Source organism: Ascaphus truei, chromosome 4 (genome assembly GCF_040206685.1).
Source record: "Ascaphus truei isolate aAscTru1 chromosome 4, aAscTru1.hap1, whole genome shotgun sequence".
NCBI classification, from domain to species: Eukaryota; Metazoa; Chordata; class Amphibia; order Anura; family Ascaphidae; genus Ascaphus; species Ascaphus truei.
Genome location: NC_134486.1, coordinates 120,479,857 through 120,499,117, shown reverse-complemented (window position 1 = coordinate 120,499,117; position 19,261 = coordinate 120,479,857). Strand labels below are relative to the sequence as shown.

Genomic DNA, 19,261 nt, shown 5'->3' with positions numbered 1-19,261 from the left:
AACAATTAACAACAGTATATATAGAAAGAGGTCACTGGCACTCCAGTATGTGCAAGTAACGGTCCAGTGCTACGGCCATAAAACAGATAGAAAAAAAAATACATATATCTATATACTGTATACACACTTTTATATATTTACACACACACATATATATATATATATATATATATATATATATATATATGTATATGTGTATATATATATATATATATATATATATATATATATATATATATATATATACATACATGTATATACATACATGTTACATACTGTTACAAAGCGGACAAAAAGCTGATACAAATCTAAATGGCTGTAAGTGCATATCTCACCAATTTGTTACTCTGATAATCTGACATACTACCCTATGATGGTTCTTTTTCTCTTTTTTTCTTTCTCTCTCTGTTTTTTTTGCGCCTAGGTCATTCTTTCTCATACATATACATATATATATATATATATATATATATATATATATATATATATATATATATCTATCTATCTATCTATCTATCTATCTATCTATATATATATATATATATATATATATATATATATATATATATATATTATACATATATATATATTATATATATATATATATTATTTTTTTTCAATGCGGTTACAGAAGGATTCAATATACTGTAGGGTGCATACCATACAAATGTGTAGGGATACAGGAATCAAATAGAGGACAGGCACTCCAATGGTTCACCTTTTTTTATACAAAATGGTAGCACTCACTTGTTAGGTAGGGCCCACGAGGCAGGTCTGTGCTTGGTAAAGGATTTAAGTACCAGTACAAACAATGGACATCTCAAGAAGAAATGTATACTAGCACCAGAAAAGACAAACATAGAATTGTGAATAAAGATATTACACCAAGTATGTTACAATAGAAAATACCTTTATTTACAAGTCTATGGGCCTCATGCAGAGAGCAGCGCTATTTCAAATCTCGCCATTTTTGGGGGAAATTCGCGCAGAAAACTGCCGAAAATGGCGAGTTACGGAAAACGCGCCATTTTTTTTTTTTCGTTTTCAAAATCTTGCCGCGCGGCTGGCGAGAACCTACATCTCGCCAGTTTTAAAAATATCCTAATGCAGAGAGCCGCGAACGGCATCTAGCGGCTGTTCGCGCCAAGAAAATGGCGCGATTTGCTAGTATTTGCCTCGCCAAGAAAAGTTGGCAATTACATGGAGCTCGCCGCCTATAGGAAAGGGGAAAAAAAATGCGCGATTTTTTTTTAACACATTTCTGCAGCGCGCATCTCTCCAATTCTAACTCTCCACACGCATTAATGCCAAACATTGCAGAATTCGCACATTTCTGCATATGGAGAATAAAACTCTCCAAAAAAGCTACTTTTTTTAAAACTCTCCAATTTTTAAATTCGCTGCTGTCTGCATGAGGCCCTAAATCTGTTTATTTTCTGGTATACATTTCTTCTTGAGATTTAAATGTTATATATAAATACATACGCGCACAGTATATATACATATGTAGCCGGGTCCCCCTTTACCTCTGGCCAGGCGGGGGGAAGGCTGCAGGCTGGCGACCGGATCACCGGAGCACCGCGGCGCACACCGACAGCGTGGGCCGCCATCTCGGGTAGTCGCACGTGCGCAATGGAAGTCTTGCGCATGCGCAGTGCACCATTAGTGCAGCGGCCATTACCAGGCTACGCACGGGACTACATGTCCCAGCAGCCCCAGGGGCTGTATACCACGTGGGGCAGTGTTAGCCAATAGGGAGAAGGGAATGCCCGTCAAGCATAAGGATACATTTGGTGCGCTGAGGACTGCGCGCTTCAGTCGAAAGAAGGACAGCAAGGGGTAAGGTAAGGTCAAGGGAGAAGCGCTCCGCTGGACTAGGCCAGATACCCCCTTATGCCCCAGCTAGACCCTGACCGCTATAACTTGTTGGGCTGCAGGAAGATCCCCAGATAGGAAGCTCTCATTAGCATATCAGTGTCAGGTTAGTGCACCGGTGACAGACGCCACGTGGTGAGCTGTGGCTTGCGGTCTGGGAACAGACCACAGGCACTCTTATAGATATTTTTGGGGACACCCTCCAGCTGGAGCTGCCTCCAGAGACAGACGCCAAAGGACAAGAGAGAGAGAGGATTCAGCAGACCGCAGTGTGGGACCACATTGCAGTTTGGCGGATCTACCATCTAAGTCGCCTGGTCTGGCCTAAGACCAGGAAGGTACTCTACATGGACCAACGGCAATACACAGTGGGTAGCGGTACTCCACACACTCTTTGGGTGGGCCTGGCTCTGTGGATACCAGTGGTTCGGTGCCCAGGGCACCTCAGTACTTTAGGGGTTCCACCAGAGTGGTGTTTATGGTGTGGGCATTGTATGTTGGGGGTCGTGCATGACATTGTGTTACCCTGTGTGGGTATAGTTAAACCATAGTATTGTGTGTTCAGTAAATACTCCTTTTACATAACCTGTGTGTGTATTATTTTACTGTCATTGGTTCTTGTGAGGGGTTATCCTGCTGCGCTAGGATCCCTCTCAGGTGTAGGCACTGAACCAGTGGAACGAGACAACCCCAGGCTCCCAGCGGTGGAGACCTAGGCCTCCTGTAAGCCACGCAGGTAATCATCAGCACACATATTTCCCTTATACACATATGTACATACTATATACATTATGTGTGTGCGCATTTCTCTATAGAGCTATTAATTATTGTTCAGATTCAGATGTACAGTAGGTACATGAATATTAAATATACAGTATATGCAAATGTTGAGCAATATAAGGTGTCATCCACCCTATTGTGCCCTCTCCTTTTCTCTATATTATACAACATGTTCACAATATACAGTAATAGTAGAAGGAAAGCCATTTGATTGTGAAATGTTTTCATTTCATAGCCACATAATGTGCCTTATTCTCTAAAGTGTAATAGCGCTGATCTGGGACATTCACACTTTATAGAAAAGATCCCACGTGTTGCTAATTAAGACTGCAACATTAAAGACATTTTCAATTTTTTTAATATACAGTTCACAATAACATCAATGTTTTATGAGCCACACACTTACTTCCAGCTTCTTCACTTTTTTCTCCATTGCGGATTTATCTACCGCGTTAATATCTGTTGTAACATTTTTGAAATTATTTTGTGCTTCTCCACACCAGTCTGCGTAGGACCTAATGGCCAGGTCGGACTCTTCTACATTTCTGATCTCTTCTTCCAGGAACTTCATTTGTTCCTTTATTGAGTGGATAAATAAACAATGAATTGCTTAAACACTGAAACATGCTATTTTAGATTATTCTATAAGGGTGTCCATCCCTATGAAGAGTTTGGGAACTTGATCTATACATCATCATCATCATTTATTTGATTTAAGACGTCATCGTAATACAGTTGAACAAATTAAAATTATATACAATTGTTTTGTTAGACAGGAAATGCCAGAAAGAAGAGGTAGGTCTTACACCGAGCAGGAAACAGTGATACAGACGATATATACACCTGAGCTCTGGCAGTAGTGAGTTGCAGACATCTGAAGCTGCACACGAGAAGGCCTCCCACCCAGTGTGGTTAAGGTTAAATTATCCTTTATTCTAGCTTGGCGGAATATTACCAAATTAAAATAGTTGTAAAGCTCTTTAATGATATTTCTATATATTTTTGTTTTGTTTTATATTTTCATTGTCTGCTGTATCTACAGATGTAGCCGTGCTGGGGTTCATGCTTCTGAATGGGACCCCCCGCAGGGCTAATCCTTCCAGGCCTGCGACCGTTGCGTTCGTGGTAAAGCAAGCGGTAAGGTTTGCTATATCTGTAGGTAAAATGCAATAGATAAAAGCAACTGAGATAGCTTATCACAGTTCTACGATTTAGCCTTTTTACACAACCGAAAATAATGTGGAAATAATGTAGTGTCTTACGGCATGGAAATATAGACATGTACGGCCCATTCATATGAATGGGGAAATAAAGTGTCTTCCAGTATGAAAGGTGTCCTATGAAATCGTACTTCTCTGTAAATATGGCCCAGAGAATGTCTTCAGTGCTTGTTGAACATAGAAATTCTTTACCAAGATGTGTAGAATGACAGCTTGATAGCGAGATGTGAGCAGGGTTGCCAGACTTCCCATTCTGCTGGTGCTCCGGCCCTCCTCTAGGACCTGCTGAGCCAATGTTCCCACTTCCTCCACTTCATCTTTGTATACCAAGACCTCCTCATGCCATTTCTGAAGCAACAAATGACCGTTTAAATCACCAAAGAATTATTTCATTTGAATCTAAGTACAGTATGTATAAAAATATTCTGAATGTAATACTATACACTAAATGAAGTAGTTAGTATTAAATAATAACAGAAACTAACAACCCTTAACTTGCATGAGAAGCCATGTTTAATTCCCACAAATCTGGATATTCATATTTCTGGCAAAACGATATTCTTCATGATAACAGCTGCAAAAGCAGCAGTTCATATATGTCATGCAACATGAAACTTATTTTCATGTCATTATTGGATAAATAATAATTTGGTATCTATGTTTGATTACAGTATTTTTGTTTTTACAGCGTGTTCAATATTTGTCTGGCTCTACTCAGCTTCCAGCAGCTGATGAAAGTCAAACACAGTTCACTAAAATTGAATAATGAACACTGAACAATTATCTACAGTGCCATTTTGTTTTTTGAATGGTCATGTATGAAGATGGCAAAGGCAGAGGTTAGTTCACACACACATCTCTGATGCATTTTGTGAGGTACTATCACTCCAGATAATTATATATATATATATATATATATATATATATATATATATATATATATATATATATATATATATATATATATATGGATAATTATCTGGATAATATATATATTGGAGAAGATCTTTAGATAATATATTTTCATTCACCTTCATTTGGTGTAGTTGTATCTCTTTTGTTGCTCGGTCAGACCGACGTCCCGTTCTTATGTTCACTTTCTCCTCCACAGACATTAACCACTCATTTGTCTTCTGGAGCTTATTTTCCATTAGTTTCAACCTACTCAGGGTTGTGTTAAGTAGGCTTCTGGTCTCTGATAATGTTTGTTGATAAACTTGCCAATCCTGCCTCAAAGATTCAAGCTCACGTTCTTCTGTGTGGGGAATACCCCATGGTATGACTTCTTCTCTTGTGTGGAGTACAATGTTAAGTAAGGCCTGGCCTTCCGCACAGCGCACCTGCAACTCCTAAAATATTCCACCAAATTTATCAATTGTCCATGTGATTAGCAAATAAAAAATACTACTTGTGAGTACATTTGCATGTCTCAGACAGGTCTACAACCCTGTGTTTTACCATTATCTCTTAGCATACAATGCTTCCACTGCAGCCAGGGATTCTGGACAATGACATGCAAATGGACAGACTTTTTGCTACGTGTCAATTTTAACATTGAACCCTATAAGCTTATGCCTGCGAGTGATTAGGAATTCTACATATACTGTAAAACATTTGTGCTGACATTTCTTGTATACTGAACTGATAAGACTAGCTTATTTTGAAAACACATGCAATACCCCTTGCTTTAGTTTATATTCTTTTGTAGCTCTTCTACTCCTAAAAAAAGTCTGATCCAGCCCCCATGGAAAACTAGTTGAAAAATTAAAAACACTGATGTATTGTTAACCGGTTCAGTATCCGAAGGCCCTAGTGCACCTTCTGCCCCCTGGATCTGAATATATATTTTGGTGTGAAATAGGGATGACATTACGCAATCTTATTTAGATTTACCAGTGTACTGTGTGGTCTATCAAAACACTCCAAACACCTTCTTTCCAAAAACAGAAATGTAACTGATGTGAAATCTGAACATTGACGATGACATGTTCAGGAATACCAGGATGCACAGATGTAGCAAGACTCACTGTCCCCGTGACCAGACCAGGGTGCGAGATCACAGCTCCGTGATCACTTTTTTCACTGCGGCTCATCCGTGGCTCCCCAGCGGATCGGCTTCGGTCACCCGGCATAATTATTTATGCGGTTATTTATGTAATTACACTTAAGTGTGTGTCCGGCAGATGGTGCCCCGAATATCTCTGCCTATGATACTCCGCAGCAGTATGGGAGCCGCAGAGGAGCCATTAATTGCAAATAACTACCAGGGATTTACACTTGGCTTTGAGCGGCACCAAAAACATTAAGTCTTGATACATCTGTATTATTAAAGCTAACGTGGTGCAATTCTAGGGTGCAACATCTGCACGGCATATATTAAAGTAAAGAAAATCCCATTATAAGCAATACAAATTTTGGACCCCAATGAATCCATGCATTTACCTGCAAATCCCGAAGTGTTGTTTCATGCATTTGTGCATCACCATTGAGATGTGTCAGACAATTCAGCTTTTCTGTCTCTTGTTGTATCCATTCTTCAAAAGCTTTAAGCCCTTGCTGATAAGCCTGATGGACTTGTACCACCTTTTCTGCTCTGGTAATTGCTTCCTATTTAATAATAATAACAATAATAAACCTCAATTGTTTTACATTTTGTTAGAATATATATACAGGCATACCCCGCTTTAAGGACACTCACTTTAAGTACACTCGCGAGTAAGTACATATTGCCCTATAGTCAAACGGCAGCTCACGCATGCGCCTGTCAGCACGTCCTGAACAGCAAAGTTGAACTCCCTACCTACACCGAAGCTGTGCACAAGCTGGGAGACTATAGAGCCTGTTACAAATGCGTTATTTATAGCAGTTATGCACGTATATGATGATTGCAGTACAGTACATGCAACGATAAGTGGGGAAAAGGGAGTGTTTCACTTTAAGTACATTTTCACTTTGCATACATGCTCCGGTCCCATTGCGTACGTTAATGCGGGGTATACCTGTATATATATATATATATATATATATATATATATATATATATATATATATAGGACAAGCTTTCGAGAGTTATCCTCTCTTCTTCAGGTCTAGCAATAACTCTCGAAAGCTTGTCCTACGACATTAATTGTTAGTCCAATAAAAAAGGTATCACCAAATACTGAAGAACGCATTTTTTCTGCACTATCGCAACTGGACTAACACGGCTATTTTCTGCTATATATATATATATTTAAAAAATGAATAGACTATACCATTCTGTGGCTAACAAAATGCTTTTATTTTTGCGAGCTTTCGAGATACACTGATCTCTTCTTCCGGCGGTGTTACAATGGATAAAGCAAGAAAGGTTTTTACTTAAAAACAGTGCATCTTGGAATGTTATTTGTGACTGGAACCTATCCCTCCCCCTGTGCAGTATGCGATTTATGACTTAATGTGTTAAATGGTCCCTGAATGTTAGTGATGTAAGAGTATGTGTGTGTATGAGTGTAAATATAAATTTATAAAGCGCCCACAGGGTATACAGCGCTTTACAAAAGGTGTGTGTGGATTGGGAGTGTATACCAATGGTGTGGGTAGAGGTGTAGAAATGTAAGAGGGTGTTGCATTACTATTAATGTGTGTAGATACTATGTGGTCCCTATTGGTCATTTATGCAACTGTTCAGGACACTTAGCAGTGGCCTAAACTGAGCCTGCAGCTTCATGAGTCACTACTCTGACACAAGAGAATTCTCTTCATACTGTATGAGTGCTAATTGCCATGTCATAAATTGCATACTGCACAGAGGGGAGGGATAGGCTTTAGTCAGATACATTCCAGGATGCACTGTTTTTAAGGTAAAACCTTTCGTGCTTTATCCATTGTAACACCGCAGGAAAAAGAGATCAGTGTATCTCGAAAGCTCGCAAATATAAAAGCATTTTGTTAGCCACAGAACGGTATCGTCTAATTGTTTTTAATTATTAAGCTCGGCTAACAGGGTACTGATACCTCTACATATATATATCATAAGGGGTTATTTATTAAACAGTGATAATGCTGATCGTGGTATTGTCACACAGAAACTCTTAGTGAAGTCAGTGGGAATTTCTATGCGATAGTGCCCCGATTTGCAGTTTGATGAATACAGTAAACCCCGTAGTCGTGTTATTAAAAGTCGTGGATTATTGTGTTCATTTTTTAGTAGTGATAATCTAAATCCACGGGATTCTAGTGAGAATGATGTCCCTTCTTGTCAATTACACTGGTGGTTAACCATAAGCATGAGCACAAGGTATATCAATGTTTGTAGTACGTAGTACAAGATCCAGACAATATTGCTATCATATTCAAAATGTGCTGCATAGTCTTCACTGTTTCAGTTGGATTCACTGAGTTAAAACCAAATACATTCAATAATTCAGAAAGTGGCCAGCGACAGTACAAGTTGCAAAATTCCACTCATTTATAATATTGTGTAGCCAGGTCCCCCCTGCCTATCAGCACCCCCCTGACCTTGCTGGCGAGCGCGGGTGCCGCCGAGTCCAATGGCGGCCCCGCCAGCCGATCGCAAGAGTGAGGGCGGTCAGGATCCTGCTCGGGGGTTGCCGGGGACGCGTGCGGCCGGTTGCAGAGCTCCCGGTGCTCCCGAAGCAGGGTGGCGAGGGCACCACCATCTTCTTGTTGTTCGCGCAGGCGCAGTGCAGATCTCGGTGCGGTGGCCAGCAGGGGAGTTGCGCATGCGCAAGGAGAGCGCGAGGAGAGCCCGCGAAACCCTAGCCTACCAGGGAAGGCTCTAAGCAGGGACTACGAGTCCCATGAGCCTCTGCGCACCCCCACATGATGCCAGGGAGTCAATAAGGCTTAGGTTCTATACACAAAAGACACTAGATGGCGCTCAACACTTATAAACAAACATGCAGTGATTAAAGTGATACTATAATAATATACAACATAAAGTGCAATGAGTGTTATAGGAAAAAACTCAAACCCTGAATGGACTGTTTCAATTGTCCACAAGAAAGCACAATATAGAGGAAATCAGGGGAGCATCATTACCTATAGGAAAAAATAAATACAACCATAGTGCAAAACGTAATAACAAAATACACTAAAATGGCAGATCTCTCTCAAGAGAAAAAAGACGCTAGATGGTAACACTGTAACCACAGGCTAGCGGCAAGGAGCAGGAGGAAAGTGCGTCCAGGACAGAGACACAGAGTCAAAAGATAAAATGCCAAACTTTATCCGACAATGATAAAATTGGAGGCTTACGAGATATCAGATGTTTAACAGCATTGGTGTATGGTAAAGTTGTTCGCCGAGTCGCGTTCTCGGAATCCCCGTACACTGCTGCCTTATCCACCGATCTCCGACCTCCGACCTGCTGGAGCCGATACGTCACATCCGGTTCTTTCAAATCGTATGGAAGACGCCACCGGAGCTTCACAGCAGTCTCTCCCTCTGGATCTAACACTGGGGGGTTACGCTCTATGCATTTCGCCGTGCGTGATGACGGCTTCGCACGGCGAAATGCATAGAGCGTAACCCCCCAGTGTTAGATCCAGAGGGAGAGACTGCTGTGAAGCTCCGGTGGCGTCTTCCATACGATTTGAAAGAACCGGATGTGACGTATCGGCTCCAGCAGGTCGGAGGTCGGAGATCGGTGGATAAGGCAGCAGTGTACGGGGATTCCGAGAACGCGACTCGGCGAACAACTTTACCATACACCAATGCTGTTAAACATCTGATATCTCGTAAGCCTCCAATTTTATCATTGTCGGATAAAGTTTGGCATTTTATCTTTTGACTCTGTGTCTCTGTCCTGGACGCACTTTCCTCCTGCTCCTTGCCGCTAGCCTGTGGTTACAGTGTTACCATCTAGCGTCTTTTTTCTCGAGAGAGATCTGCCATTTTAGTGTATTTTGTTATTACGTTTTGCACTATGGTTGTATTTATTTTTTCCTATAGGTAATGATGCTCCCCTGATTTCCTCTATATAAGGCTTAGGTTCTCCCTGCAGAGGGAGAATAGATACATTTCGCGCGCTCAGCCACGGCAGTTGGAGCTGGGAGCAAGAAGGGGAAGGAAGGGTGTAGGGAGCGAGTGAAGCTCCTGCACCAGGTAAGGTTTCCCAGGTCCCAGACATGCCCCAGCTCCCCACCAGGTTAGTGGGTAATTAATAAGGGACGGCCCCAGGTTAGGGACCCTGCCCTTAGGTTCGTGTGTGTGCTTCTTGTCAGTGTCACGGCTGTCAGTGCTGTGAGTGCTGACAAGAGGGCATTGTGTGTGTGTATGTATGAGTTTCCCCTGAAGACACTTAAGGTTGCTGTGCTGTAGGGACGGCCTATAGTAGCAGCGAGTATCACCTTAGTTCACCGAGTAAGTTAGGGACACAGCGGATGCTGCGTTTCCAATCAGAGGTTTGGGCTCAGACCTCCGCTGCGGCTGCAGCAGCCATCCAGGTGGGATCGCCCCGGACGGTAGTTCTGGTGTTCTTCTCTCATCGGATCCTTTGTGATGCCAGTTGCAGGCCCGAGCACTGGAGTGCTCGGCAGGTAATCCTTATCAACAAGTGCACCAACGATCCTATTAGCTTCACTTGTGACTGCGCAGTCATACATATCCTATCTCTGTAAGAGTGCGGGACATTGTGTGGGGATTACTGGACACTGGGTGGGATCATCCGGTGGGGGTGTGAGAGAAGGTAGCGTCCTGTGAGACGCGTTAGTTAGTGTCTCCTCTAGGGAGGGACACCTGTTGATTCATGAGTGTTATGCTGAGTGTTTGCGGTGTGGTGGTGTGGTGGTTTGCGGTGCGGTGTGCTGAGTATTTGTATGTGCCCTGCGAGGAACAATTCCTGCTCTGCTGGGAACCATCGCAGGTGGAGGCGCTGCACCGAGTACAGGGTTACTCCTAATATATTTGCCCCAGGTTCCCCGGGGCGGAAGCTCAGCCCTCCTGTGAGCCTAACAGGTAAAGCACCACACCTGGTAACTGTAGGTTCTCCACACTCACACTATATCTGCTATTGGGTGGGGGAGAATACCTGTTACAATTGCAAAACGAGTATTGACAATTATTATGAGTAAACCGTCCAGTGGCCTTTCTCCTAGTATCTCTTTTAAATAGAAATGCAAGATTAGTGCACAATAATGCATTAGGATCAGATCATTTACAAAACAAGGAGAGGAACAAAATTTAATGATATCAAAGTTAGGATGGAACATGCAGTTAAAAAAACAAAATACCTTTGTCTTTTCCTTAAGGGAACTGTACCGCTCCTGAAGATCCTGGAGATCCAACTGGGTTACATAATGTTCAGTCATACCAAAGCCTTTAACCTCTATAGTCTCCAAAAAGCTGCAATGACTCAGAACTTCTTCATTCAGTAACTGTAAAAGGCATAGAACCGTATTGCCCATTAAAGCAATAATATTTTTCACAAAACAGTGGTTTGCAGTAAACTTTTTGCACCTGCAAGACAGAGGTGGCACCTCCCAAAATATTGAGCTACTTGTGCAACAGTGTTGATTTATATGTCAGTTTTCATTGTTCCCTCTGATAGGGTATGTGATCTGAATCAACACTGCCAATGAAACATATGGAAATCTCTAATATTCTGAGTTATGTAGTTTAGAAAGAAGAAGAATCCAGGCACTTCAAGTTGCAAAATTCCACTCATTTATAATATTGCAGATTCCCTGGTCTGCCGGGAAGAAAAAAGTGTTTATTCAAGCAAGATCGACACTTCGGTCCACTCTGGGACCTTTGTCAAGATGAAACATCAATCCTGCTTGAATAAGCACTTTTTTTTCTTCCCCAAAGATCATTGGATCATTCTTCCTTGACAACATATAAGTTCTCTTCCTGGCTACTTGATCCTGTATTCACCTCTGGCAGAACTGCTATAACATGAGTTACTGTATATTCTGAGTTATAACAGAATTCTGTGTGGGAGAACAATGTCATGCCTCTATATGTGAAAATATTGCCGAAAACACTTTAGCATTGTGCGTGATTCTCTTTTTATATGTCATGTGTCTTCATGGTGGCTGCTGATTAGGTATACTTGGCACCCACAGGAGTAATTTTATTTTTGTGTTTGGGTGCCTTAACTTCTTTTAACTTAAATATTTTTCATTTAAGTCAGTACCTATAAAAATTAAATGAAGTTCATGTTACTGTTGGTAAAAAGAGATGGTAAAGTAAAGTGTTACATTTGAATGAGTTTATATGTATTGTATTGTATGTCTTTATTTATATAGCGCCATTAGTGTACATAGCGCTTCACAGTAGTAATACATGTGGTAATCAAATAAATAACAGATAATATAAATAACAGATCATGGGAATAAGTGCTTTAGACATAAAAGTAACATTTCGGAAGAGGAGTCCCTGCCCCGAGGAGCTTACAGTCTAATTGGTAGGTAGGGAGAACGTACAGAGACAGTAGGAGGGAGTTCTGGTAAGTGCGTCTGCAGGGGGCCAAGCATTATGTATCGTGTTTAGAATATCCACAGTGCTATTCATATGCTTCTATAAGCAAGTGTGTCTTAAGGTGGGTCTTAAAGGTGGATAGAGAGGGTGCAAGTCGGGTACTGAGGGGAAGGGCATTCCAGAGGTGTGTGGCAGTCAGTGAAAAAGGTTTAAGGCGGGAGAGGGCTTTAGATACAAAGGGGGTAGAAAGAAGACATCCTTGAGAAGAACGCAAGAGTCTGGATGGTGCATACCGAGAAATTAGGGATGAGATGTAAGGAGGGGCAGAAGAATGTAAAGCTTTAAAAGTGAGGAGAAGAATGGAGTGTGAGATGCGGGATTTGATCGGAAGCCAGGAGAGGGATTTCATGAGGGGAGATGCTGAGACAGATCTAGGAAAGAGTAGAGTGATTCTGGCAGCAGCATTTAGGATAGATTGTAGGGGAGACAGGTGAGAGGCAGGAAGGCCAGACAGCAGGAGGTTACAGTAATCAAGACGGGAGAGAATGAGGGCCTGAGTCAGAGTTTTAGCAGTCGAAAAACAGAGGAAAGGGCGTATCTTAGTTATATTGCGGAGGAAAAAGCGACAAGTTTTAGAAATGTTTTGAATGTGAGGGGCGAATGTGAGAGAGGAGTCGAATGTGACCCCTAGGCAGCGTGCTTGGGCTACTGGGTGAATGATTGTAGTTCCAACAGTAATGTGGAAGGAGGTAGTAGGGCCAGGTTTGGGAGGAAGTATGAGGAGCTCTGTTTTAGCCATGTTGAGTTTAAGGCGTCGGAGGGCCATCCAGGATGATATAGCAGAGAGACATTCAGAAACTTTGGTTTGTACAGCAGGTGTAAGGTCGGGTGTTGAAAAGTATATTTGTGTGTCGTCGGCATAGAGGTGATAATTCAACCCAAAAGATGTTATTAGGTCACCTAGAGAGAGTGTGTACAGAGAAAAGAGAAGAGGTCCCAGGACAGAGCCCTGGGGTACCCCCACAGAGAGATCAAAAGAGGAGGAGGAGGTGTTAGCAGAAGAGACACTAAAAGTACGATGGGAGAGGTAGGATGAGATCCAGGATAGAGCTTTGTTCCGAATACCTAGAGTATGGAGAATGTGGAGGAGAAGAGGGTGGTCCACGGTGTCAAATGCTGCAGAGAGGTCGAGTAATATGAGCAGAGTGTAATGACCTCTGTCTTTGGCAGCATGGAGGTCGTCAGTTATTTTAGTGAGGGCTGTTTCGGTGGAGTGAGCAGTGCGGAAGCCAGATTGTAGAGGGTCTAGGAGAGAATAGGTGTTGAGAAAATGGAGCAAGCGAAAGAATACAAGACGTTGAAGTAGTTTAGAGGCAAAAGGCAGGAGGGAGACAGGTCGATAGTTAGAAAGACAGGTAGGGTCAAGCTTGCTGTTTTTGAGTAATGGTATGACTGTTGCATGTTTGAAGGAGGATGGAAAGGTTCCAGAGCACAGGGAGGAGTTAAAAATCTGTGTAAGCGTAGGGATTATAGTAGAAGCTAGAGGTTTTAGGAGATGGGAGGGAATGGGGTCAAGAGGGCAAGTGGTAGAGGGAGAAGAGGAGATCAACAGCGACACATCCTCCTCTGAGACAGTGGAAAAAGACTCAAGGAAGGCAGGAGGAGAGTTAGGAAGAGGTGTAGGATGGGGGGAAGAAACAGAGGGGATGTTCTGCCGTATGGATTCCACCTTTTCCTTAAAATAGTCAGCAAAGTCCTGAGCGGAGATGGAGGAAGGAGAGGCAGCTGAGGGTGGTTTGAGTAGAGTATCAAAGACAGAGAACAGTCGGCGTGGGTTAGACTTGTGCATGTTGATTAGTGCAGAAAAGTAGGCTTGTTTAGCTTGCGAGAAGGCAGAGTTGAAACAGGATAGCATAAATTTGTAGTGAAGGAAGTCTGCGAGAGTGTGAGACTTCCTCCAGAGGCGTTCAGAGGAACGAGTGGAGGAACGCAGCATGCGCGTGTGGGAATTTAGCCAGGGTCTAGGGTTAGAAGGGCGAGGGCGGCAGAGAGAAAGCGGGGCATGTAGATCAAGAGACGAGGACAAGACAGAGTTGTACTTTCTGACCAGGTTGTCAGGGTCTGTAGCAGAGCTGAGAGAGGAGAGGGAGGAGTGTAAAGTGGACTCAAAGTCAGGTAAGTGAATAGAGCGCAGGTTTCTGCAGAACCGGGGGGTAGATGGAGGTGGAGAAGGGGAGAAGCGAGATAAAGAGAATGAGATGAGATGATGGTCAGAGAGAGGAAAAGGGGAAATGGAGAAATCAGAGAGAGAGAAGTTTTTAGTGAAAACCAGGTCTAAGTAGTGGCCATCCTTGTGGGTGCTGGCTGCAGTCCACTGTTGAAGGCCAAAAGAAGAGGTAAGAGAAAGAAAGCGGGAAGCCCAAGAGAGAGAGGGGTCATCAATGTGGCAATTGAAGTCCCCAAGGAGAAGAACAGGGGAGACTGAGGAGAGAAAGAAAGAGAGCCAGGATTCAAAGTGAGAGAGAAAGGCAGAAGGGGGATGAGTAGAGGTAGGTGGGCGATAGATGACCGCCACATGAACAGGGAGAGGAGAGAAGATCTGGACAGTGTGAGCCTCAAAGGAGGGAAAAGCAAGAGAGGGGGGAATAGGAAGGGTTCGGTAACGGCAGACAGAGGAGAGCAGGAGCCCCACGCCTCCACCCCTGCCATCAGGGCGCGGAGTGTGGGAGAAGGAAAGGCCACCATAGGAGAGGGCAGCTTCCAGAGCAGAGTCAGACTGAGTGAGCCAGGTCTCAGTTATAGCAAAGAGAAGCAGGGAGTGAGAGAGAAAGAAGTCATGTACAGAGAGCAACTTGTTGGAAAGAGAGCGTGCGTTCCAAAGGGCACAGGAGAAAGGGAGAGAGGAGGGAGGGTGGCAGGGGATGGGTATGAGGTTGGAGGGGTTGACACCAGAAGGAGTAGAAGTTGCATGTGGGAGGCGAGGACGAGAGCAAGTAGAAATAAGACAGGGACCAGGATTGGGAGAGATATCCCCAGAAGCAAGGAGGAGAAGCATGGATAGAAAGAGGATGTGTGAGGATGATTTGTAAGGGGGTTTTTTAGTGCAGGGGATATAGCTGTGTGGTGTCAGAGGACGCAGGTAAGAAAGGAGTTCATGTGAACTGAGAAGTGGTGAAGAAAGGAGAGATGGAGATATATGAATAGAGTTTGAGACATACTGAGGCTGGTAAAAAGAAGTGCATAATTTGAGAAGAAGTGAAGTCACAGCAAATATAAATGGAAAAGGCAGCATCACAGCAGTAATGATGCAGTCTGGTATAGATGATATCCTCCTTTCCAGCGTAGTTCACATGCAGGAATCAGGGCCAGATGGGGTGTCCACTTCTTCCTCACTTCTTTTGAACTTCCTTTTAAACTTCAGTTGTTCAATAGTCATGCCACTTATAATGGGCCACTTGGATATGGGCTGCAAATGCTGTGTTTAAGATTTCATTTGTGTCTCCCAAGAAAGAAATAGAACTTTCTCTTTGATAAATTGACAAATTATTGTGACAATTAGACTTCTGTGCCATAATGTATTATTTATTTTGGTCAGACAGATTTTGAGTAGGTCGGAACTTTTATTTGGAATACTGTCCACATTAATTAAGGCAATGTTACTTTCTGTGTGATAACTACAGTTTATAGAGTAAGGGCCTCGGCATCGCTTAGTAAATATGGCTCTATGTGCCTGTTTTCCATTAATGACTGCTAAGAATTACCACTGCAGTGCTCTAGATTGTTGTAATGAGTATTTGGATGTAGTCCTGAAAAAGAAGTGTGATCAAAGAAGCTGCATGGAGGTTTGGTTTACACAAGAGTAAGCTTCAGGTTTAGGAGTAGGCTGAGGACCCAGCTATATTAATAGAACACATACCTTAGATTTGCTGTGTGCCGTTGTTTTGTCCCTGAGTTCAGCATACTGCCTCTCAGAAGCATTTAGCCTCTCCCCTACGCCATCCATCCAGGTGGAAAACTGCCGGACATCATCATGGTAGCTTGTCCATTTGGATAGAGCACCTTCCAGTTGACTACAAATGAAACATGAAAAAACAAAAACATACGACTGTTAAACTTGATACATGTGTTATTTCAGCATAAATAAAGCGTAAAACAGCATGCTTTAAATTATTAGGCCCTTCTTCAATAAGGTGCTAGGTAGCTGCCTTTGATTTGATAGTTTTCGGCTTATTCTTACGATTGGCATATTAGATTTGATTGAATAAAATCCTTAGGGCCATTCAACTTAATGTGCTGTAAGGTGTCTACCAGTGAAAAAAAGAGTAGCACTCCTTAGTAAATATGGCTCTAAACACCTGCATATAATAGAGACTATATTAGACTTTATTGTTCTATTGTTTGATGCTATTTATCTGTTTTATTTCAGTTTTGCCCCAATTAAGCAGGTGCTTTACTACAGTATGTTACAAAAAATACAACATTTTTACTGATGAACAAGTGAATTTGACCCCTTAATTAAACAACTGCAGAATTTTTTTTGTATATATATGTCCAATAGGGACCACATAGTATCCACACACACTTTTAGTTATGCTACTAACTCTCACATTTCCACACCCACCCACACCATTTATATCTGCTCCCACTCCACACACACCTTTTGTAAAGCACTGTATATACTGTGGGCTCTCCATTCATGTTAATTCACACTGATACACATACACACTCTTTCATCACTTGCTTTCAGGAACCTTTTGACACCTCCAGCCATAAAACACATCCACACCGGGGGAAGGACCAGCACAGATAACATTCCAATAGACACTGTTTATAGTATAGCTTTTGCTTGCTTCATTCATTGTAACATCGCCGGAAGAAGAGATCAGTGTATCTCGAAAGCTCGCACAAATAAAAGCATTTCGTTAGCCACAGAACGGTATCATCTATTTATTTTTTGATTATATATATATATATATATATATATATATATATATATATATGTAGAGGTATCAGTATCATATATATATATATATATATATATATATATATATATATATATATATATATATATACAAATATAGCTGTATGCTCATCTGCATGTCTTAGGCAGGTCTGCAACCCCGCCTTTCCCCATTATCACCCAGCATACAGCACTTCCACTGCAGCAAGGGATTCTGGGAAATGACATGCAAATGAGCACAGTGTCACTTTTTGCCTCAATAACCATTTTTAACATGGTTCCCTATAGGCTTAAGCTTGCTGCATGGTCACAGCTTTGAGCACAGCCAGGGTTAAGGTGCATACCCAGAAAACCACCCACAGACAGCTGTTTCGACCCATAGCCTCTCTTGCATTCCCAGTAAAATCAACCCCACACTGATGAGACCCATCAAGGTCGAAACAGCTGTCTGTGGGTGGTTTTCTGGGTATGCACCTTAACCCTGGCTGTGCTCAAAGCTGTGACCATGCAGCAAGCTTAAGCCTATAGGGAACCATGTTAAAAATGGTTATTGAGGCAAAAAGTGACACTGTGTGCTTATTTGCATGTAATTTCCCAGAATCCCTTGCTGCAGTGGAAGTGCTGTATGCTGGGTGATAATGGGGAAAGGCGGGGTTGCAGACCTGCCTAAGACATGCAGATGAGCATACAGCTATATTTGCATATTTGCTTTCCTGTGGAGGGTTTTTGTCACTTTTTTTACTCACCATAACTTAACTCAGTATTATGGTATATATATATATATATATATATATATATATATATATATATATATATATATATATATATATATATATATATATATATATATATATATATATATATATAGCAAATGGAAATATTACTGTATGCTGATTTGCATTCTTAGCAGGTCTGAAACCCCGCCTTTCACCATTATCACCCAGCACACAGCACTTCCACTGCAGCAAGGGATTCTGGGAAATGACATGCAAATAAGCACACAGTGCCACCTTTTGCTTCAAAACCATTAACATGGTTCCCTAATCCCTTGCTGCAGTGGAAGTGCTTTGTGCATGGTGATAATGGTGAAAGGCAGGGTTGCAGACCTGCTAAGACATGCAAATGAGCATAATATTTCCATTTGCTATTTGCTTTGCTGTGGAGGGTTTTTGTCACTTTTTTTTACCCCCCATAACTTAACTAAGTATGGTAAAACCTATCCTGCTTCATTTTTGCATAGCCAGTTAACCAACCTCACACTGATGAGACCCATTAAGGTCGAAACAGTGTGGCTGGGGCTGGGAGCCCTGCAACTTTGACGGAAGAGAAAGCACTTTTGTGTTGCTGATAACAGAAAGATTAAGAAGATGCAGAGGAGGAATGCTGTCCAGTTTGGCCTGCGGGATGATATCCGGATTGATCGCCTGAACTTCAGTCGGTTGGTGTTACAGAGGTTATTTGGCTTCAGTCCCATGGAATTGAACTATATCTTTGAAGTGACACCAAGTAAGTGTTACCAAGTGATTTTTGTAAACCCAGCTACACATGAGAAATGTATGACGCTGTATTCCCTGCTTAAGAGGGAGGGAAAATTGGATAGGATCTTCTTGGAGGACCTGACTAATAGGATAAGAAAAAATGTTTTTGTGGCGATTTACAATGAAAATGTAAATACTGAGGATGTAGCCTTTTGGCTGAAACAGTATTGTGCTGTGGTGTACGAGAAGCCAGAAAGGTGTGTGGATGAGGACCGCATTAAAACCGGTGTAATGAAGTACACTGTACTCCTGCAAGAGGACAAAGAGACATTAGAGCTGGTACATATACCGAATGCGATACATATTGGGCAATTGCATGGATCAGTATTTTATGCGGGACAGCCAAGAAGGTGCAGGCGATGTGGGGCACCTGTCCACTTACAGAAAGAGTGTACATAGGAATTCTGTACAAAATGCAACCAACTGGGACACAGTAAAGATGAGTGTACTGAAGAAATGAAGTA

The 19,261-nt window shown here is 42.2% G+C and overlaps 1 protein-coding gene across 15 annotated transcripts in view; it reads right to left on the bottom strand.

Moving 5' to 3' along the window:
- Positions 1–19,261, bottom strand: part of SYNE1 (spectrin repeat containing nuclear envelope protein 1) — a 603,546-nt gene that overhangs the window by 227,145 nt on the left and 357,140 nt on the right. For all 15 annotated transcript variants that reach the window (XM_075596504.1, XM_075596505.1, XM_075596506.1 and 12 more), the window contains 6 exons: positions 16,216–16,369; positions 11,111–11,254; positions 6,318–6,482; positions 4,907–5,224; positions 4,068–4,223; positions 3,062–3,232 (listed from right to left, as the gene is read on the bottom strand). In XM_075596504.1, coding sequence (XP_075452619.1) covers positions 3,062–3,232; positions 4,068–4,223; positions 4,907–5,224; positions 6,318–6,482; positions 11,111–11,254; positions 16,216–16,369 — 1,108 coding nt within the window. The remainder of the gene's footprint in view (positions 1–3,061; positions 3,233–4,067; positions 4,224–4,906; positions 5,225–6,317; positions 6,483–11,110; positions 11,255–16,215; positions 16,370–19,261) is intronic.